The following is a 23,904-nucleotide window of genomic DNA, read 5'->3' on the forward strand; positions in this document are numbered from 1 at the left end:
TGATTAACTATATTGCAAGGAAGAATTGTTTTAATGAATGCAGGTCAAAATAAAAGAAACTTATATATTAAGGAATATGGGGAACCAAGAGAATTCGCAAGTATAAAAAGAAGGAATAAATGTACAAGTGTTACAGAAGATCAAAGAAAAAACAAAGACTACTTCTTAGTTGATTCTTCATCATCTTCATCAGATTTGCTCTCTTCTTCATCCTCATCAGAACCTTTACCTCCATCAGAATCTTCATCACCATCAGATTCTTCATCATCAGCTTCACTATCAGAGATGATCAGACTAGGGTGTTCTTTGGGATCTCCTCTGAGAGACAAGGATAATCAGAGTGAGGAATACTATGGTCATTGCAAACCATTTGAATAGTTTGATTGCGAAAATGCAGAGCGTCATTCTTAAAGTTCGCAACAGTGATCTTGAATTGATTCTTCAATCTAGAATATTTTCGTTGCGAGAAGAAAGACTCTTTGCGAGTTCCCCTTTCTCAGCTTCAAGTTCTTCAATTCTGTGGCGATATCTACTCTCAGAACCTGCGAACAAAGACAATCAATTAATAATTTAGTGAGAACTCAAAAGAGACAAAGACTAGTAAAAAGAACAGTTGACCTTCTCTTCAGAAATCATATCTCTAATCAAGGCTGTATGCTCAACTTGGAGACTAATATTTACGCCTAAATCTTTTCTGGCATCATCTAAGATTTTCGCAGCCCAAGCGAACTCATCATCATTATTTATGAGAAACGAGAACGAACTTGGTTTTCTCTCTCGCTAAGAACAACATTCTAACGATTGGCTTCATCTCGTTCAAGTTGAACCTCAAGAAGGGTCTCTTGGAATTTCGCCAAAGCCTTAACACCTTGATCAGAGATAGGATCTTTATCATCTATAAGTTTTCTAATCTTGGTTCTTAATTTATTGATCTTCTCTTTAGAATTGAGATAAAAATGTTTAAATTGGTTGGCTAAACCTAAACTAGATCTATGATCAATCTCTAAGAGGCAAAATTTGGATTTAAGTTCATTCAAAGACAGAGATGAAATTTTATCATTAGAGAAAGTATTCAAAGATTTATTAAGATGTTCAAGAAGAGTGTCATTATCTAGGGCATCGGGAAATTAACGAAGAAGAGTGACTTCATCATAAAGACCGTGAATGTATGCAAAAATGATTAATCAAATAAGATAAGACAATAGGATGAATGAATGAAAGGAAAGGAGAAAAATTGCATACCATAGAGCTGATCATTAGCTTTTTGAAGACTAGAAATTTTGTTCCTTTGTAAAGAAGTGTCGGTTTCCAGTTGTTTGTTCTTCTCGCGAAGACCTTTAACTTCAGCTTCTAATTGTTCGTTCTTCTCACGAAGACCCTTAACTTCAGTTTCCAGTTCTTCATTCTTCGTACGAAATTGGAGATTCTTCTTTTCAAGAATCTCGTGTCTCCTCTCCAAATCCGAGGCAACAGCGAAAGAAGCTTTTCCATCCTGCGAGAAAATATAAAAATATAAAAATAGAAAGAGATTTTGAGTTACAATAATGAAGAAGTAAAAAGACGAAAGCATACCAGACTATTAAGAGAATGCAGGAAGTTGGGAGTCACCGATCTAGAAACTCTGCGAAGAGAGCTATCACCATCCAAATAAAGAAACATCGCAAATAGTGGCGAGAGCTTTGCAGGTATTAGCGAGTTGACTATCTCCCATTCCTTGCCAAGAATCAGAAAAGATGCCAGAGAGCTTAGCCATTGAAGATTCAGATGGAGAATCTTCATTTGCAACAGGGTCATCATTATCCTCATCATCCTCATCACTCCCGGAATTTTCATGAGGAGAGGAAAAACGGACTTTTCTCTTCCTTGAAGGAGGAGCAGTTGGTTTTTCCCTGCGAAGAGCACCTTTGCCTTTATCACCAGTCTTCGCAACATTGGCAGGCTCTTCTATTTTAGCGATAACCTTCACACACAGACAGAAATAAGAAATAGAGGCAACAATATATTGTTTAAAATCATAAGAGAATATTTCTTACCTCATTTGTGTATGAGTGAAGAGCTAACAAGGTATTATCCTTCCCAGTCCTGCGGTAGCTATCTTTCAGTTTCTAGATCTGTAGAATATCGCAAGAATCAGCGAACAAAAGAATAAAGATAAATAAAGAAATGTAAAGTGGGCGAAACTGGAAGAAACATACCTCTTTCGTCTTCTCGGGCCAAGAGAATACCCAAGGTTGATAAGTAGCGAGATTCTCAGGAAGAACATTTGACCCAGCAATGTAAAGTCCTTTCAGCACCAAGGGAAAAACGCACCATTTATCATCTTTGGATTGGTGAGGGGTTGTGTTCTTACCAGAGTGTCAATCAATGTCTTGCATGAGTACTTTATCTTTATCAATATTATCTTTCCTTTTCAAGCGAATACCCCAGCGAGTATTCTCTTTCTTCATGGATATTAATTCATAATTTTTGAAGAAATTCACTACTGTATACTTCTCAGCGACTATCTCTAGATCTACGAATTTAGGATCCCTAAGCTCTTTGGAATAAAGAGATCCTTTACCAGCACCACGTTTAGCGAACTCCAGCATCAGACGGATGCAATCCCCACTCAATTGGAAGATAGCTCGCGAAAATCCCGAGTGAGCGAGAATTTCATAGAACAGAGGAATATATGGGTCATAAAGAGGAATGGGGAGACCTGCTAGAATTTGACCCAGCGAAACTATGATTGATTGATCATCACAATGTTGATCAGAGAAAAGTTTGATAGAAAGAATTGATTTGGCACTTTCACCAGGAATGGTAGAAAGTGTGAACCTTTCTCGGCAAGATCTTTTTGAACTTCCTTTAAGGTTTTCTCATGTTTTTGACCACTTGGAGGCATATCTGAATATAAAGTATGGGAATGGACGAAGAACTAAGAAGATTGAAGAAGGAAGATAGAAGAAAAATTACAGCAGAGGAATTTATGGAGAAAATGATGAAGTTGCAGAGAAGATGAAAAAGAGAGTAAAAAAGAAGAAAAGGGAGAGTAAGAAGAGTATATATTGAGGAGATTTTCGAGAAGATAAACACAATTAATGCGAAAAGACGTGAGCGGTTGAAAAGCAGCGGTTACAGAAGACATGTCAAGAAACAGATGAGAGAAAGGATACGTGTGATAAATGCAGAATATGAAGTGATGGATAGCTGCAACATTTCTCACATCGTTCTCTACTTCACAGAGAATATATGAGAAGAGGCAAGATGTAGGATCAGAATCTCGCAGCAATAATGCATCAGCGAAATTACTAACAACACAACACGACAGTGTCGGTGAACAACTTCAGAAACGACATAATAAACGACATCAGCCAAATCATGAGAAAAGTGTGACGGTCCTGCGAAAATAAGGAAGTTTGCGAGATTGATATTTATAAGGTTGCGAGAATGTCGCAAGTCATATCCGAAAATAAAGGACAGATTAGCTGTCATCCACTATGTAATTCCCTATAAATAGTCGTTCAGTTGTAAAGGAAAGGGAGAGATCTTTTTAGAGAGAGGAATAAAAAACAATTAGGAGAGAGAAAATCAAGAGTGGTTGTTGTTCTTAATCCCTTTATCTTTTCTTGTAAGATTGTTCAAAGATTCATCAATAAAATTAAGATTGTTAATCCAAAAATGAGTTGAATGTTAATGAAATCTTGTGAGGGGTGTAGTATAGGATTTCCTGCAACTACATCCTGCTCTTAAATCTATTTAAGTGAAGACCTTTGACCCTTTGAGTTCATCCAACAACTCATCTATTATTGGAACTGGATATTCGTCCTTAACAGTTAATCCATATAGAACCTCCAACCTCCATCCTTCTTCTTGACGAACAATATAGGAGATGAAAATGAACTATGTGAAAAGATGGGGGGTACCAAAATACACCACCAACTTTTTCTTAAGCAACCTGTATGGATTAAACTCAATTGCAATTGTGAGAGTTACAACTTCATGAATCTCAAACAAGAATTATATGAAGAGTTTATATCTATTTATCTCACAATCAATATGTAAACGGAGACAAGTCCGTGAACCTGATTATAACGTGAGAGTACTTGGAAGATTTTAAAGATCAATATCCAAGATCAATCTAGTCGTATCCAACAATTACGATTGACGTATGTACTTTGATTGATTTACATACAACCTGATATTTTAATTATAAAAATAAACAATAAGCGGAAAAAGAAATAACACAAACACTAGGAATTTTGTTAACGAGAAAAAAAATGCTGAAAATCCCCGGGACCTGGTTCATATTTAAACACCAAACTGTATATTAAGCAGCTACATATTCTAGCATACTATCAAAACTTCGGATTGGAATGTAGTTGAGACCGACTACACCATCACAATAAATCAGTTATAGTTGCATTCCTTACGCCTCTTTAATCTCGCAAGACTCTGTGCAATTGATTCCTTTAGATGACATCCTTTACAACCTAAGAGTTGCTTCAACTCAATTGAAGACTTTAAACCAATTTTTCTCCCACAAATAAGCCTATATGTGATTTTTGTTTTGATCAAATAACAAGGTGAGATATGAAATCGTTTACAATAGACGAAGTCTAGCAAACCTCAAAATTCGGTACTCATGACTAGCCTAGATTATTATTTACCTCACAAGTAATACCTACTAAGATTATAACAAAGAATTGTTATAGAGGAATATACTTGTGGAATCACAAAGTTTGAGACGAAAAACCTTTGTGATTTCTATCTATCTTGCCTGATCGGAGTGAAACTTAACAATCAAAAGCAATATCAGGATACAAGAACTATCAAGATAAAGATAGGCGGACCTGGCTTCACGAATACCTAAGCGAAGTCCTTTTAGTCGCTAAACCTAAAAAGTTTTAAAGGAGAGGACGACTCTAGTTTATAACTAGGACACACAAGAAAAGTGTCGGGGATTCAAATATTCTAGTTGCTTGAGGTTCTCCTTATATATACTTTCAAAATTAAAGGTTGCTTTAGATTTAAGCTAAGGCAGCATTTGTTAGAGCATTGATCGGTCGACCTCGCATGCATTGCTATCTCAAGCATGTTTGTCAATGTTAGTGATCAAAACTATAAGTCTTGATTTCTAGTCTATTATAGCTAAGTCTCGGACTAGGATAGAAAGTGTAGTTGAGCTCAAGGACTTCATGGAAATTCATCATACAAGAAGAAGAACTACTCAAGGAACCGGTGGAACTTCTCGACAAAAAGGTATGTGAAGACTTGAACTTATCTATCACTCAAAAGTCTATCTACTCTATCTCCTACTTCTTGAGACAAAAAGTCGTATGCTATATATATAGACTTTATTATACACATTTGGTATTTAGAACCGAGTATACCTCGCCTATCTATATCTCGAAATATGTGTTGGTAAGGTTTTCGCTTCGATCAAGTTTATCTTTACCCAGTATGTTTCAATCATCTTGAAAATTGCTTTGACGATAAATGGTGTAACAACTATATAACGTCCTCTAAGAATGTTTCAATGATCGGAATGAGAGTTTAGATTACATAACCAATGATGGACATGAGTAATGTTGTGGAAACACATATGTGCATAAGTCCTATTCCTTAATCCGAAGTTTGCGAACTTTGTTGATTGAGAGAAATCGGAGGAATTGTTTGCGAACTTGAGTGGGTTATGATCTAAAGATGTGCTCTGAACATGAAACTTAAATTACTAAGGAATGCAGTATGAAAACCGTGGGTATAAAGTTCATGAGCCGATTCATGTGAATCGAATCATCTTTGTTTCAATTGAATCTTGTGTGGTACATGAGATTTCCTTGCAATTGAACAACTCTCTAACTAGTTCATCTTGAAATCATTTGAACTAGTTATGGTGAAGAAGAATATGGTTGATATGAAATGCTCATATAGCTAACCATTTGGTTAACTATTGTTGAACCAACAATGTACACGTTTGGGTACGGTTACACAAACCTAGAAGCGTACATGTCAAGTGTGTGTAACAAGCTAAGTTTTCGATCTAACAGTTGAGAAAATTAGCTTGAATCTAAATCAGGTTTTCATCTAACGGTGGATAGTGTTTGCTTTGTTAGCAAGGTGAAACCCTGATTTGAAAGACTATATAAAGGAGATATATAGCCTTGTGCAAAACTAATCCCCACACCTTACGTGTGATACTAGTTTGCGTGTTAGAGTCGCTTCTCCTTTAACCTTTGGGTTTCTTCTTCTAAAACCAGGTTAACGCTTAAATACTTCATTGGGATTGTGAAGCCATACCGATACTACTTTTATCGTAGTTGTGTGATCTGATCTTGCATCTTCTATCGTACGAGTACAATCATATTGATTGGCTTGAGATCGTGAGAGTTCTCCGATAGGCAAGATATAAAAAGTAATCATCAACATCTTCGTCTCGTTGTTTGTGATTCCACGACATCTTGATTCGCTACCATAAGATTAAGATTGTTGTGAGGTGATTGATTAATCTAGGTTGTTCTTCGGGAATATAAGACCGGATTATCAATTGGTTTCTGTTCACCTTGATTTTATATCAAAAGACAAAACAAAAACTTTAGGGTTTTTCTGTGGGAGACAGATTGATCCTTTGATAGACTTGTCTGTGTGAGACAGATTTTTTTATTGTCAAAGCCTGCGATTTTGGGTTGTAACAACTTTTAGTTGTGGGTGAGATCACCTAAGGGAATCAAGTGCGCAGTATCCTGCTGGGATCAGAGGCGTAGGGAGTGCAACTATACCTTGGATCGATGGGAGACTGATTGGGGTTCAACTACAGTCTAGTTCGAAGTTAGCTTGTTGCAGGCTAGTGTCTGTATCGGCTTAATACAGTGTGTATTCAATCTGGACTAGGTCTCGGGGTTTTTCTGCATTTGCGGTTTCCTCGTTAACAAAACTTCTGGTGTCTGTTTTATTTCTTTTCCGCATAATATTTTTTGTTATATAATTGAAATAATACAGGTTGTTCATTTAGATCAATCAATTGGAGAGTCCGACCTAACGGTTGTTGATTGATATTGATTGATCCTTGGACATTGGTCTTTGGTACCATCCAAGTTTATCTCTCTTTTATCGAGACTCGCAGTTTGCTTGAGTAAGATTAAATTGAGATATTGAGATATAAACTCTTTGATATATCTGTTTATTGATTGAGTCTAACTGTCTAGTTGATTCTCATAAAAAGTATATTGGAGTTTGTCCATACAGATTGCTAACCTAAATATTGGGTGGTGTTGTTAGACCCCCGCTTTTTCAATTGGTATCAGAGCAGGTAAACACGTTTAAGACCTTGCAAGTCTGTGTTCGTAGCGATCTGACTCTATAGACATAGGTGTTATCTCTATTAACGTACCACCAGTCTTTGATGGCTCTAATTACTTATGGTAGAAAATTTCTATGCGAGCTTTTCTTCAAGCGCGTGATTTTGAATCATGGGTATATGTTGTTAATGGCTATGTTGCTCCCGTTGTAGCAGTTGGAGATGCGGACGTTCCCAAACCCATTGGTGAATACACCCCTGCTGAGATAAATGCTGCAAATCAAAATTCCGACGGGTTGAATGCATTCATACATGCCATTACCCCAAGTCTTCAGCACCATGTGACAAACTTCACTAGGTCTAAAGATGCTTGGGATATCTTAGAAACCGTATTTGAAGGTAACTCCAGTGAAAAGGAAGCTAGGATTCAAAACCTTAATTCCGTTTGGGAGAACCTTCGTATGGCAGATGAAGATACATTTGATGAGTTTAATCACAGAGTGTCTGAAATTGTTAATGCATCTTTTGCATTGGGTAAGACTATTCCTGAAAAGGACATTGTGACGAAAATTCGCTGATCGCTGCCATCTAGATACGAGTCTAAGAAGCATGCCATAGTTGTGGGAAATAACCTCGATAATCTTTCCAGAAATACCTTGGTTGGAAAGTTAAATATCTTTGATCATGAGCATACATCCAAAATCGGAAGGGATGTTGCCTTTAAAGCACAAAAGAACACTAAATTACTTGATAAAAGTAAAAGTTTTTGTATCTCTGAAGATGATCAGTCGGAGGATGAGTTTTTGGATGAAGATCTTGACAAATCAGTCTCCTTGATCACAAGACAATTTAGGGATCTTCTTTTGAAGAGAAGTAAACGGTTTTCAAGAGACAAACCTAGGTCATCAGATAAACCTCACGCTCGCATCCCTCCTAAAAACAGGGATGCTGACGAGTCTGATGACGAGGATATGCCTCAGTGCTTTAAATGTAAAGGTTTTGGCCATTTTGCAAACGAATGCCCTAATCGGAGAAAATACACTGGGAACAAAGGTCTTGCTGTAACACTTGATGAGATGTCAGAGATATACGATTCTGATAAAGATAGGAAATCAAGTGTCGGTCTTCTATGTGAAAGCATTGATTTTGATAGCTGTAGCAATACCTATATCAATCTTGATGGTTTTGGTAAAGAAGAAGACCCAATCAAGTTAGAAGATTTAATCGATTCGTCTTTTGGAAACTCTGTTTGTGATGTTTCAGGATCCACTATTTGTTTAGCTGCCGTCGCGCCACAGATGCCTGAATATTATCCAATATTGACGTGCTCATTTCATTCGCAGAAAGGACATGAACTATCAAGATGTTACAAGTACAAACCTCAAGTGAGGCACGCCAAAAAACTTCAATGAAGAGCAAATCATTTAGCAAGAAAACTTAAACTTGCTCAGAAGACTGTTGAGGTATGTAGGATTTTATCTTCGTTTTAAGAAGCCTGTTTCCAAGGACAGAACAAGACCATTTGAGAAGAAAGTATGGTTGAATCGTTTTGATAGACAGAAGTCTGAAGACTCCTCTCATGAGGAAAATGGTGGAAAAATTATTCTTTACCACATCACAAATTAATTGTGTTGATTCGTAAATCTTGTCTCATGTGCCTGATCAAAAGAGACAAGATTGTGAACGCACAGGCTTTTGGAAAAGTTGTTTTCTTAGGTTTGTTGTTTTTCTGTCTATCAAATAAAAGAAAGGATTATTATCAACAATTCTACTATTTATAGGGTTTAGAGTTGAACGACCACGAACCTGTTCATAGGTTTCGAACCCTACATTCCTTTTTCCTCATTGATATTCTTTATATCTCAAGACAGCTTGTAGAGATTGTGAATTCCATCCACAAAAATCAGTTGGTTATAAATGTTCTCAAAGCATCATGTCCTTGGAGAGAAAAGATGTCAACATGACTGTTAAGCCATCAATCAAGGAAAAAGAAAAATCTCCAGTAACTCCGTTCTTAAAAAGAAAAAGGAGGAATACAATAAAGCCAGGGGTTGTGCGTTCTAACTCTTAGAAGTTTTCCGATGTTCTTGATGAGTTTAGGGATGTAAAAAAAGGATATTCGTGAAATAAAGGCTTGCATTTTAAGATCTTTGGAAATTCAGAGATCCCTGGTTCGACATAATCAGCCAAGACAGTTCATTGATATTAACTCCTATCTTCGTGAACCGTATGTTCCAACGGCTGTTGACAACAAGGAGTTCGGGAATGATGCTGAATTTCTCAAAGATATTGTTGCCTAGCATGTCTTCTTTTTGGATTAGTTGGAAGAATAACTAGTGCTTGAATAGCAATGATTGTGACTACACATAGCTATTATTTTGTTTCATCTTCTTGTTTTTAGGTTTTTGGTTAAAATTCTAAAACTATTTGGAGGATGATTGTTTTTGCAGTATTTAATCTTTATGATTTATTATATTGCAATTTGTTATGGGATTTTTGGTGTTTACGTCCGTGAACTTGTTATCCCATATTTTGTCAAAAGTAAATTCGTTTGTGATCGGTATTCACGTACTGGTAAAAGAATGAATGGACTTTTGACATATACAAAAGTTAAGCCTATAATGTCAATTCTTGAAGGAAGATAGGTTAAAATCTTTTGTTTACAAGGATAAAGTCTATTATGTCGTTATGCATATAGTGAAGCAAAAATAGAATAGATCCTTGTATGTTTTCCACGGTTTTGATCTTCATTGATCCATATTTTTATTTACCGTGAAGGTTCCATTGTGTGTCTTATGTTGAGCACGATACAACTAAGTCGATTATTTTGATAGGCTTTGTTGGTTGTTCCATGAGATGCTATATGTTGAGCATATTGTACTAGATTAATCATCTCATGTGGTTATCTAGTTATTGCTCCGAAAGTCTTCTTTTGTTGAGCAAAAAAAATGACAATTAAATTGATTACTTTTGTAATTAGTTTGATTGTGTATTCCAATTAGATTGATTATGGGTTCTCTTGTAATTAATCTAATTGAGTATTCATATATTCCATAAGTTTCCTCGTGTTGAGTATATGAACGGCTACCCTAATCATTTTCTAATGGTTATGTTAGTCATATGTTCCGTAAGTTTACTTATGTTGAGCATAATCAATTAAGTTGATCACCTTGTGTGTTTAATTTGGTTTTGTATTCCGATTAAATTAATCATGGGTTTACTTGTGATTAATTTGATTGAGTTTTTGGATATAAAAAATCATTCTCATAGTTTTTGGTGTCCAATAAAAATCCTTGTATTCTTTAGAAATTAAGGTCGCTCTTGTTGTTCCCTTGGGAATGCCATCTAATGGGGGAGAGTTATTTTGAACTTGTGCTTAATGGTCATATCTTGAGGGGTGTGCGGCTGTGGAATTTTAGAGGGGTTATCTTGTATCTTTAAACTCCTTGATGAATGCATTTAGCTTCGGCTTTATGATTGCATCTAAATTAGTTGGTAAGTACTTTTTTCTTTTAGTCATGAATGTCTCTTTCAGAAATTTCATTATGATCCCATTCTTGTACCTTTGCCGATTTTATTGACAAAAAGGGGGATAATTAATATGTAGTTCACACTGCAAATACATATGGTTTTCAGATCATTGTGTAAGGGGGAGTGGTCTCCATGAGAGATGGAGTATTGACTAAGGGGGATTGATACATATCACCATAGTATTATTGTTAAAGTTGTGAATGCAGTTGGACTTTGACACTGTGTAATAATACTATGACACTGTATAACAATGATCGAGACCGATGCTTTCTCATTGTTATAGCTATGGATCTTCAACAACGGTGATGCTAAACTTACAACCTTTGGGATCATTGGAGTACTTGTGAATGACGAAGATTTCAAGGAATGTTAAAGATTAGACTAATGGAATAGGAGCCACTAAAGTTTCTTTATCTTTTTTGTATTCCATATGTATTGATAGTTTTGTCACTAAAATTGACAAAGGGGGAGATTGTTAGAGCATTGCTCGGTCGACCTCGCATGCGTTGCAATCTCAAGCATGTTTGTCAATGTTAGTGATCAAAACTATAAGCCTTGATTTCTAGTCTATTATAGCTAAGTCTCAGACTAGGATAGAAAGTGTAGTTGATCTCAAGGACTTCATGGAGATTCATCATGTAAGAAGAAGAACTACTCAAGGAACCGGTGGAACTTCTCGACAAAAAGGTATGTGAAGACTTGAACTTATCTATCACTCAAAAGTCTATCTACTCTATCTACTACTTCTTGAGACAAAAATTCGTATGCTATATATATAGACTTTATTATGCACATTTGGTATTTCGAGCCGAGTATACCTCGCCTATCTATATCTCGAAATATGTGTTGGTAAAATTTTCGCTTCGATCAAGTTTATCTTTACCTAGTATGTTTCAATCATCTTGAAAATTGATTTGACGAGAAATGGTGTAACAACTGTATAACGTCCTCTAAGAATGTTTCAATGATTGGAATGAGAGTTTAGATTACATAACCAATGATTGACATAAGTATTGTTGTGGAAACACATATGTGCATAAGTCATATTCCTTAATCCGAAGTTTGCAAACTTTGTTGATTGAGAGAAACCGGAGGAATTGGCTTTGCCAAGTCCGCGAACCCAATTTGCGAACTCAGTCCGCGAACTGTCGGAAGTTCTTGTACCGAGAATTTCTGCTGGGATTCCAAATTCGTTCGTGAAGTTCAAGTCCGCAAACTCTGTCCGCGAACCTAGTCCGCGAACTGGCGGAAGTCTCTTTGCCGAGATTTTCTGCCGAGTTTGGAAACTATGCCGGTTACCTTAAGTCTGCGAACCTGTTTGCGAACTTGAGTGGGTTATGATATAAAGATGTGCTCTGAACATGAAACTTAAATTACTAAGGAATTGAGTATGCAAACCGTGGATATAAAGTTCATGAGCCGATTCATGTGAATCGAATCATCTTTGTTTCAATTGTGTCTTGTGTAGTACATGAGATTTCCTTGCAATTGAACAACTCTCTAACTAGTTCATCTTGAAATCATTTTAACTAGTTATGATGAAGAAGAACATGGTTGATATTAAATGCTCATATGGCTAACCATTTGGTTAACTATTGTTGAACCAACAATGTACACGTTTGGGTACGGTTACACAAACCTAGAAGCGTACATGTCAAGTGTGTGTAACAAGCTAAGTTTTCGATCTAACGGTTGAGAAATATTAGCTTGAATTTAAATCAAGTTTTCATCTAACGGTGGATAGTGTTTGCTTTGTTAGCAAGGAGAAACCCTGATTTGAAAGACTATATAAAGAATACATCTAGCCTTGTGCAAAACTAATCCCCACACCTTACGTATGATACTAGTTTGCGTGCTAGAGTCGCTTCTCCTTTAACCTTTGGTTTTCTTCTTCTAAAACCAGGTTAACGGTTAAAGAATTCATTGGGATTTTGAAGCCAGACCGATACTACTTTTATCGTAATTGTGTGATCTGATCTTGCATCTTTTATCGTACGAGTACAATCATATTGATTGGCTTGATATCGTGAGAGTTCTCCGATAGGCAAGATATAAAAAGTAATCACAAACATCTTCATCTCATTGTTTGTGATTCCACGACATCTTGATTCGCTACCATACGATTAAGATTGTTGTGAGGTGATTAATTAATCTAGGTTGTTCTTCGGGAATATAAGACCGGATTATCAATTGGTTTCTGTTCACCTTGATTTTATATCAAAAGAGAAAACAAAAACTTTAGGGTTTTTCTGTGGGAGACAGATTGATCCTTTGATATACTTGTCTATGTGAGACATATTTTTTATTTTCAAAACCTGCGATTTTGGGTCGTAGCAACTCTTATTTGTGGGTGAGATCAGCTAAGGGAATCAAGTGCGCAGTATCCTGCTGGGATCAGAGGCGTAGGGAGTGCAACTATACCTTGGATCGGTGGGAGACTGGTTGGGGTTCAACTACAGTCTAGTCCGAAGTTAGCTTGTAGTAGGCTAGTGCCTGTATCGACTTAATACAGTGTGTATTCAATCTGGACTAGGTCCCGGGGTTTTTCTGCATTTGTGGTTTCCTCGTTAACAAAACTTCTGGTGTATGTGTTATTTCTTTTCCGCATTTTATGTTGTTATATAATTGAAATAATACAGGTTGTGCGTTTAGATCAATCAATTGGAGAGTCCGACCTAACGGTTGTTGATTGATATTGATTAATCCTTGGATATTGGTCTTTGGTACCATCCAAGTTTATCTCTCTTTAATCGAGACTCGCATTTTGCTTGAGTAAGATTAAATTGAGAGATTGAGATACAAACTCTTTGATATATCTTTTTATTGATTGAGTCTAACTTTCTAGTTGATTCTCATAAAAAGTATATTGGAGTTTGTCCATACAGATTGCTAAGCGAAATATTGGGTGTTGTTGTTAGACCCCCGCTTTTTTCAATTGGTATTAGAGCAGGCAAACACGTTTAAGACCTTACAAGTTTGTGTTGTTAGCGATCTGACTCTATAGACAGAGGTGCTATCTCTATTAACGTACCACCAGTCTTTGATGACTCTAATTACTTATGATAGAAAATTGTTATGCGAGCTTTTCTTCAAGCGCGTGATTTTGAATCATGGGTATATGTTGTTAATGGCTATGTTGCTCCCGTTGTAGCAGTTGGAGATGCGAACGTTCCCAAACCCATTGGTGAATACACCCCTGCTGAGATAAATGCTGCAAATCAAAATTCCGACGGGTTGAATGCAATCATACATGTCATTACCCCAAGTGTTCAACACCATATGACAAACTGCACTAGGTCTAAAGATTCTTGGGATATCTTAGAAACCGTATTTGCCGGTAACTCCAGTGAAAAGGAAGCTAGGATTCAAAACCTTAATTCCGTTTGGGAGAACCTTCGTATGGCAGATGAAAATACATTTGATGCGTTTAATCACAGAGTGTATGAAATTGTTAATGCATCTTTTGCATTGTGTAAGACTATTCCTGAAAAGGACATTGTGACGAAAATTCTCAGATCGCTGCCATCTAGATACGAGTCTAAGAAGCATGCCATCGTTGAGGGAAATAACCTCGATAATCTTTCCAAAAATACCTTGGTTGGAAAGCTAAAGATCTTTGATCATGAGCATACATCCAAAATCGGAAAGGATGTTTCCTTTAATTGAGTCTAACTGTCTAATTGATTCTCATAAAAAGTATATTGGAGTTTGTCCATACAGATTGTTAAGCGAAATATTGAGTGTTGTTGTTAGACCCCCGCTTTTTCAGCATTGGAATCAAGAAATCAATATCCATTGTTAAATGAATCTTTGATTTGAGATTAACATAACAGAATATACACTCTGGTTAGGATAAACCGTAACCGAATCGTGTACAATGAATTGTTCATGAAAGGTTAGACGAAACTATCCAGAAGAACTATAAGCGTAACCATTTTCATATAACACTTTAGGATTTTAATCTTGAGTCACAACTGAAAACGTGGGGGTACCAAAATATGCCACCAACTTTTAATTAGGCAACATGTATGGACTAAACTCGAATACAATTCCGAGAGTTCAATTTAATGAATCTCAATCATGAATTATATGAAGAGCTTATATCTCTTTCTCCCACAATCAGAATGTTAACATAAACAAATCCGTGAACCTGATTATTTTGTGAAAGTACTTGGACAATTCCAAAGATCAATATCCAAGAATCAATCAAGTCGTATCCAACAAATTAACAAGGATGGATATATCTACTTTGATTGATTAACCTACAACCTGTGATATTTCAAGTGTAGTATATGTTCCAACTGAGCTTCAAAAACAGAAGCAGATCCAATTTCTTCAAGGCTGACTTGATCAGTTCCAACAGAGCTTGTAAGCATAAATAAATTTGATATTCCGATATATTGATACATACCCCATGATTCCTTCCCCTTGCTTGATGATAGAGGCAAAAAGAGATAACAGATAGTTGTTTAAGAAATCAAACCTTAAACATAAAGAGGTAATTAGATGATTGAGATCGGAGATTGTTTGATTAATGGTAGTGTCAAGCTTTAGAGCTGCTGATGGCGTCTATGACGGAGAATTAGAGAGTGGTGGTTGTGTTGCTCCTGACTGCAGCGATGAAGAATAAGAACAAGGGAAGTGAGAGTAGCACTGTGATACTGAGAAAAAAAGCGAGAGAGTTAATCTAAACCTAGTATCAAGGGCTAGGATTAAAAGGAATCTGAAAAATGAATGATACTAGATGACCGATATTTTGGTCATGTACAGGTTGAGAATAAGCTAGAACCGGTCCCTGTACCCATCCATACACCAGTTCTCATTTTCATTCCCGGTCCCTATACTTCCTCCCCCGGTTCCGATTCTTTTCTTCCGGTTCTGGTTTGGTTCACTGGTTCCAATCCGGTTCCCTCACAGCCTTACCTAACACCGTTTAAGTAGGGATGGCCATTTGCCTCACCCAAAACCATCCCCGTGGGTACCCGCCCCGTTTGGGTATGGGGTCGGGTATGCCTAATACCCGAAACCTAAGCTACGGAGATGTGTGGGTACGGGATTCAAGGTTCCCGTCCCATACTCGCCCCGTACCTTTCATAACTTAGGGGTTTAGACTTTTATGCAACAATGTGTATAATTTTTATACTTCCACCACTTAGTCGAGCTTTCTTTCATTTATCATATTCTTGATCGTTCTTATACATTCATCACTTTCATTCTTTTGTTGTGATCAGACACATTCTCTAAAAGTTAAAATAAAGAAAATGAAGCAGATAATGAAATGGTTAACGTGGACGAAGGTAGAATGAAAAGGGAAAAAACAGAAAAACTAATAAGTCATTAGCAAATTATTTTGTTCACTTTAAAATAAATTACCGAATTTAAGATTTCAGAATGCATTGTTCTTACGTTATTATTTTTGTTTGAATCATATTTAAGTTTTGACTATAATCAAATTTATGTATTAATTCAGTGTTACGGTTAACCCATGAGAAACCCGCCCCATATGGGTATTCCTCGTACCCGCCCCGCCCGAATTCATATGGGTAACGGGACGGGAATGGGTATTTTTTCTACGAACGGGGCAGTGACTGGGATTGGCATACCCGTTTCATACCCGCCCCATGACCATCCCTACGTTTAGTAAAATATTTTTCAGATCGGCCCGTTTAGTTTAAGGTCAAACCTATAATCCTCTGATTTCAATATTTTACTATTTTGTCTGACGGCAACCGAACTTCCCCGTATTTGACCGACCGTAATTGACCCACATATGTTTAAAGGGTACAAGTCGCGTGCATGCGCGCTTCGCGCGCCAGTGGAATTGTAGGGGGGCTGGGTATATTGTAACAGTTTCAGCAACAATTTTTGTAACAGTTCTGGAAACAGCTTGTTTAACAGTTTCTGTAACGCCTTATGTAACATTTTAGTAACAATTGTTGTAACAGTCCGACTACACTTGTTTTGTAACACTTATAAACGCGACATGTGCGACGTACGGAGGGCTGCATCTAATCCAACGGTTCGTCTTCTGTGGTCATCCCATCGGACGCCTGCGATTTGCACTGTTCATTCCCTTGCTGTTTAATTAAACTGCACAAGACCCACCCATCATACCCAAACCCGCCCGTACCCGTTAAACCCGTGGGTTATTAATCTGAACCCGTTCGTTGTGGGTGCGAGGTTGGTTATGAAAATAAAAACCCGATGTCTATGGGTGCGAGGTTGGTTTTAGCTAATATCCGCCCAAACCCGTCCGAAAAACTCGCTAAATATACACCATTGATAAAACTAATCCTACCCGTCCGTTATCAAAACCTTAGTGGTACTAGTAGATTGTAGATAAGATAGATAACCTTCTTTCCCTAATGGTACTAGTCTCTTCGGCTCTTCCTCTCTGTTAGGCGCCTCCTCAGTTCTTCTTCTTCCTAGTTCCTCAGTTCTTCTTCTTCCTAGTTTCTCAGTTCTCTTCACCTACGATAACAACAACAACTGTTTCGACTCATCACCAACAATCGATTAGAGATTACTGATTTAGTTTCCATCGATTCAAAGCTCTTTCAAGGTAAGTTAGGGTTTCTTTCTTCTTGATCTTTCAATTGTTTTTATGTTTGCAATTCTTGTACGAAGCAGCTTTAACTCCGATGTAGGGCTTACTGGTTTAGTTCTTTGTCTGTGTGTGTGTGAAACGATATGCTAAGTTCCAATTATTGAAGTAGTCGCACTGTTTAAACTTGTTTTTATTGGAAGTACTAATGTACTATGTGCACTAGTACTTGTTTAAGCTTAACAATGAAGACTTATGTAGTTATGTTTATGGTTTGTTTTTTAAGTTATCAAAAACTTAAGTAAGTAGTTTATTTAAACTTTAAAACATGTGTGTGAATGACTTGAATATAAAGCGGGTTTAAACCCAAACCCTTCTAACCCGTAGCGGGCAGGTAACAAAATCCGCCCACTGTTTATGGGTGCAGGATTGATTATGAAAATAAAAACCCACAGTCTATGGATGCGAGGTTGGTTTTAGCTATCCGCCCAAACCCGCTCATGTGCAGCCCTTTTAATGTAAGATAAGATGGTCTTTCTGTAAAGTGTCATTCATTTTGATGGACACACCCCAAATGCCCTAAAAACTGTTTCGTCGAGACTCGACTCGAGAGTATTTCAAATTTTGAAAATCCGAAGAAATCCTTATGGCGATGGTTGCAGAGAGAAATGAATTAGGGTTTCCATACTGGAATCCAGTTTCTCGAAAATTCAGGCCAGATTCCCCCTTCTTCGCATCAGGCAACATAGAAAGAGAGCTTCTCGCCAAACAGGTCTCGTTTTCCTTCTCATTTCCCTAATTACATTTTTTTTTAGTGATCAATTTTTCAAAATTAGGAATTAAGGGGTTTTTATTTATATAATTATCATTTTTCAACTAAGTCTGGATAGTGGTTAGGGCAGAGACATAATTAAAAAGTGTGTTTACCCCCAAAATTTTCAATTTTCTTGTATTTTTATATCGCTGTTTTTTATTTAGGTTGCTTTAGATATAACTGAAGATGAAATGTATCAACTTCAGGATATGGAAGATGAAGAATCCCGGTAAGCTTTTTTCGTCTAATCTAACTTGTAACGTGTTATTGGATTTTTTAAGCCACATTTTCCACTACTAGTATTAACTATTAAGTTAAACCATGCAAGGCTTAAGGAGAAAAGATTTATGTGGGTTTCTCCTGACTGCTTGGGAAATAGAGTTCTGACTAGTATTCAATTGGGAAGTTAAGTGGTTCTGGGTTTGTTTGGTTGTTATCCTAACTTCTGAGTGTGTATTTGCTTGTGAAATATTGACAGCAGTTACTTCATGTTGAAGTTCAGAAGCAAAAGGTGGGCAGAATTTTACTTGCAAAAAACTTAATTTTTACTATTCACATGTTTAATTCTTACTCCCTCCGCCCTAGTTTACTTGCCAAAATTGAGTTTTTTTAAACAAAAGTGTACCAAAAAATTACTATATTTCCCACTAAAATTATGTAATTATCAAGAAAGAAATAAAAACTAGGATACAAAAACTAGTATATTAAACAAGTAATTTGAAAGATTGATGATGTATGTGGAAGTAATTTGAATTTGTTTCAAGTTTTTGCAAAATCCTATTTTGGCAAGTAAACTAGGACGGAGGGAGTACAACTTAGGTCACTCACAACTTTTTACAGAACCTCATACATACAAACTCACTTGGAATTATTTAGTTTCACTCTCGCTCACTGTTTTCACAACTCCCTTACTCGATCACTCTTAACTTTGCTCACTTTACTCGATGATGTTTAAATGAGGACTAGTGTCTCCTATTTGTACTAGTACTAGATTTTCGTCAACCAAGAATGATCTCTATAGATTGCCACCTAACCATGTCTAGAACATCCTAGACATATATCAAACTATTAGCTAAATCAACTTAGCTAGCTTACCTAGATTATTATAGAGGCACAGCAGACTTATCTGGGTTTAATCGAAAATTATTTAATTGCCTACCATCCAGATAAGTCCTGCCTACGTCAGTCCTTGAAGAAAGAACACACTAGATGTATCTAGTGTTGTGTGTATCTAGAATAGTCTAGGTAAGTTCGTCCTCTAGATAGTATAAATAGGGGATGTGCCACCCCATATGAAGTCATTCAACAATCAAGTGAAGCAAGTAAAGTTGAGAGTGAGTGTAGTTAAGAGTCAGTTGAGGTTGTAAGTAAAAATCGAGTAGGTGAGGTTGTGTCAACGAATTTGAGTCGGTGAGTTTGTGATTATTTTACTTGTCAGTTGTGATTAATAAGATAAATTTTTCACAAGTAAAATTCTGGCCATCTTGCTTCTCAAGTTAAACAATCTAGTATCAGATATTCCACGAGAACTTTCTAGCAGAACCAATGATGCATATTTTCAGCAAGAAATGAATCCCTTACTGGATAGATATAGAGTCACTGACCAGATAATTGTATACATGAAAAAGCAACCTTACCTTGGGTTCAACCAATATGCATGTTTTCATCAATAGTGCAACAAATAATCAATGTTTTGTGGTTTAGTGAAAAATTAATCTGTCCTGCAGTCTGATGAAAAATCAGGGTGGTTCATGTGATGGATATTTGGAATTCTCTAGCTCTAGCTGACATCATTTATATACTTCGAAACCGGTTCCAATTCCTTGTATGTAAAATTTTTCCACTTATCATTCATAAGCAAGTTTACTGGCTTTTATTCAACATTATACGTAGTTACGTACCATGTTTTTCTATTTTGCGATTAACAGTTTAATGTTTTAGTTTTCTTACTGAATTGCTGTTCTTCGTCCATGGTATATTAGCTTATATCCTTCTCTATGTGCTTGTTTTTTGTTGTGTTCCAAGATTCTTGGGCTTGTGGCCCTCAAACAATCATTATGTTTTTACTTCTTTATGGACAGGGCTCTATACTGTCCAATTGTCGGGTGTGGTGCACGACTAAATTCTTTGGAAGACTTTGAAGGACACTACCATGCTCGGCATACTGCATCCTGTTCAGTGTGCTCAAGAGTGTTCCCAACATCACGCCTGCTTAGTATACATGTCTCTGAAGCACATGATTCTTTTTTTCAGGCAAAAGTTGCACGAGGCTATCTAATGGTACTTCTCACTTCTTTCTGTTAATTTTCTATATGATGGTTTTGTCCGAGTACCGGTCCTATGTTCTATCTTGATAATGATTACAGATATTTATAAACTCTTATGCAATTTTTTGTTTGCATATGGAATTTTCTTATTAGCAGTGTCAATAACTAATATTGACGCACAGAGACACAGTAATACCTCAATGGGTAAACATCATTAAGTTGGAAATATGGTCTCTCGTTGTGGTGTCTATTCAAGTGAAGCATTTTTGTTCAGGCACTACTGATGATAAGTAAAGCTCAACTTTGTACAAGAGTCTAAACCAATGACCTTAGATGTTTTTTTTTTCTGTGTACAACCTAACTTATAGGGAGAGTTTTTTTTCTTCCCTTTCCTGCACTGATTACATTATTTACTATGAATTTTGAACACCTTATTAATCATCATTTGTATGTCTGAAACAGTATGAATGCCTAGTGGAAGGATGTGAAATGAAGTTAAAAAGCTACAAAAGTCGGCAGCAACACCTTGTAGACAAGCATAAGTTCCCAATGTCTTTCGAGTTCTTCAAGAAGGCTCAAGCATCCAAGAAACACCGGCAGAAGAAGCATCATAAGCAAAAACAACCTGATAAGAAGAACAGTAATAAGATTAGTAAGAAAGATGTTAAAGAAGATGATACAGAGGCGGAGGCAGAGGCAAGCAAAATGGATGTGGATAAGACTATAGATAGCCTTGTTTCTGGAGTTTCCAGACTTAGCACATCAGACGATTCTCCTTCTTCAGTCAGTTTTGGGAGGCGCCGCAATCAAGTCTTTACATTTGTTCCACGGGCTGTACAACAAGACAGAAAACATAACCCATCTGTTAAAGGCTCAGAAAAATAATCGTGCTGATAGTTCTTGCTCTTATTTTTCTGGGTAAGGCGGGATTATTGTACTTGCGGGTTGGTGACCAAAAGGCTAATTGTATAGATGATGCAGATTCATCGCCCTAGTCTTGTATGATGTAATACAGAAAATGTGGGTTATAATACATGATACTTGGAAATTTGTAATTGAAGTATTGAATTTTATTTTATATCTGACAAAAGGCCGTTAGAGATTCTGCACGAGCCATGAACATAACGGTCATGCTCACGTTCCTCAAAGATATGCCCTAACCAAACCATACAGACAGTGAGCAATTGCAGGTGACGAGGTTGAGGTCTGATTTGTTGTGGTGTATAGCAACTACTCAGATGCTACTTTACTTGTTATTATTGGTCATAATCTCCCAGTTTTGGCTGCTGTGAGTTGCATGTTGTGGCCAATGTGTTGGAGGGTCCAATGATCTATAATGCCATTGCAGATACCATGAATGTAAAACTTGAAAGGCGTGGGACACGAGCAAACCGTCAAGCTACGTAAATGGTTTTGCGGGCAGGATATTGGGACTGATCACTTCAGCGAGTGCCTTTCAAGAATGAAACGAGAAAATAGTCCCACATCTTTTAATACTGCAAACAGGATGAAATGAAGGTCCTATAAGAAAAGAGTTCCAAGGATCGAAGAAGATTAAAAGGGTCGGATGGCTAAATATGCCCCGCTTAACCATAGATTGGTAAGTGCTGTATGGCTATCAAGACATATGGCCGACATAATTTGTGGAATCTTATATAGGGTTGGCTCGTTTCTGGCCGACCCTCCAATTTTCATCTAACTAAACATTCTGTTAAGACTTTTTATTTGGGTCAACCCGAATTAACTTGGACAAGCATAGGGGTGCACCTACCGTATCCGACAGTTTTTTTTAACCGTATCCTACCCTATCCACTATTTGGCGGTCGCCAACCCTACCCTACCCGCCAGTTTTTTTTAACCCTATCCACTATTTGGCGGTCGCCAACCCTACCCTACCCGCCAGTTTTTTTTAACCGTATCCTACCCTATCCACTATTTGGCGGTCGCCAACCCTACCCGCCAGTTTTTTAACCGTATCCTACCCTATCCACTATTTGACGGGGCGGGTGCCAGTTTTTTAACCGTATCCTACCCTATCCACTATTTGGCGGGGCGGGTAAAGATTTTCTTAACCGCCAGTAAACGGGTAGGGTGGCGGGTAGAGGCCATATCCTACCCACCCTACCTAGGGGTGCACATACCCTACTCATACCCGCCAATCCTATCCTACCCGTCAGTTTTTTAACCGTATCCTACCCTATCCATTATTTGGCGGGTAGGGTGGCGGGTAAAGATTTTCTTAACCGCCAGTAAACGGGTAGGGTGACGGGTATAGGCCATATCCTACCCACCCTACCCGTTGTGCAGCCCAAGACAAGCATACCACCTGAAAGCCGTGCAAGCAAAGTTTGACGAGACTGATTTTCGATTGACAAAGGTTGTTAGGGATCAAAATGAGCCTGCACATTATCTGGCAAGATCGGTAGAAAGGAAGTGCAATTGCACCCATGCCCAGCTGGCTCTAAAGCTCATTTTAAGCCTTATAAGAATTTCTTTTACATATATACAAGTTTGTTTTGGCTATTTTGCAGCCCTAAATTTTTTGGTTGCACCCATAGCAAATTTGTGCACCCCTTATTACGATTGTTTCCTCCGCCCCTGGTTGAAGCACCAAAGGAGATCCAACCAGTGACTTTCCTCGTGAGCTGGGAGAATATCTTTGGCATGATGCTTTTGATTGTGACACCATGTATTCTCTCTATTGGTATTAACACCATGCATTCCACTTGTGGATATCTCTCTCCTCTCACACTCCTTCTTCTTCTTCAACAACAATACCATCAAGAACAACCCTTTTTGTTTTGTTTTTTTAATACGAAAGGAGAAATTTTTTATTTCTTAAGAATTGTTTGACATGCTAAGATTATCAGAATGGATAGCATTAGATAACCATAATGGCTTATCAAGCTGCGATTTCTGAGTACTAGTAAATGAAAGAGCTTTCTTAGCTATAGTATCTGCTACATTATTTCCATCACGATGGATAAAACTACATGTCCATGTGGTAAAGCTACTAAGTAAATGAATTGCATCCTGTATTATGCTCGCATTGGTCCACTCTACTGCTCCATTTTCCCATTGATTGCGTTCACCACTCTTTGATTGTCACCCTCTAGATGAAGATTCACAATCCCTTTCTCCTTTCCCCAAGTTATTGCTTCCAAAGCTGCCAATGCTTCTGCTTGTTCCGGATCTACGACTTTTGTGCAATGTCCCCTATCTCCATTACTTGCACCTTTACAATTACGACAAATCACTCTATTCCTGCCAGTTTATTAAATTTACACCATGCTGCATCAAAATTAATTTTGATAGACTAGATGTTAGGTTTCCTCCAGATTTTTTGTCTAGGAGAATCCCTTTTATTCTTTTCTCCTATTTGTTGAGGTAGTTTGGATTCTTTTCCAGTCAACAATATGAGTTTTCACACTGTTGGCTATTTCTTCAATCTGCATCTGAGAATTTTCAAACA

At 37.3% G+C, this 23,904-nt stretch overlaps 1 protein-coding gene and 1 non-coding gene across 3 annotated transcripts; both read left to right on the plus strand.

Moving 5' to 3' along the window:
- Positions 1–17,907: 17,907 nt before the first annotated feature.
- On the plus strand, positions 17,908–21,510 carry LOC113281061 (zinc finger protein 511-like). 2 transcript variants are annotated; one of them, XM_026529703.1, is made up of 4 exons: positions 17,908–18,123; positions 18,330–18,394; positions 20,247–20,445; positions 20,895–21,510. In XM_026529703.1, exons 1-4 carry the CDS (start codon positions 17,998–18,000, stop codon positions 21,315–21,317), a joined length of 813 nt encoding a protein of 270 aa, XP_026385488.1. In that variant the 5' UTR covers positions 17,908–17,997; the 3' UTR covers positions 21,318–21,510. The 2 variants fall into 2 exon arrangements, with proteins under 2 accessions (XP_026385488.1, XP_026385489.1); XM_026529704.1 differs by having other exon boundaries at positions 18,372–18,394.
- A 477-nt stretch (positions 21,511–21,987) lies between these two features.
- On the plus strand, positions 21,988–22,119 carry LOC113285020. Its single transcript, XR_003328535.1, has one exon. It is a non-coding gene; the product is annotated as a U11 spliceosomal RNA (small nuclear RNA).
- The last annotated feature ends 1,785 nt before the right edge of the window (positions 22,120–23,904 follow it).

The sequence above is a fragment of the Papaver somniferum genome, chromosome 5 (genome assembly GCF_003573695.1).
Source record: "Papaver somniferum cultivar HN1 chromosome 5, ASM357369v1, whole genome shotgun sequence".
NCBI lineage: Eukaryota > Viridiplantae > Streptophyta > Magnoliopsida > Ranunculales > Papaveraceae > Papaver > Papaver somniferum.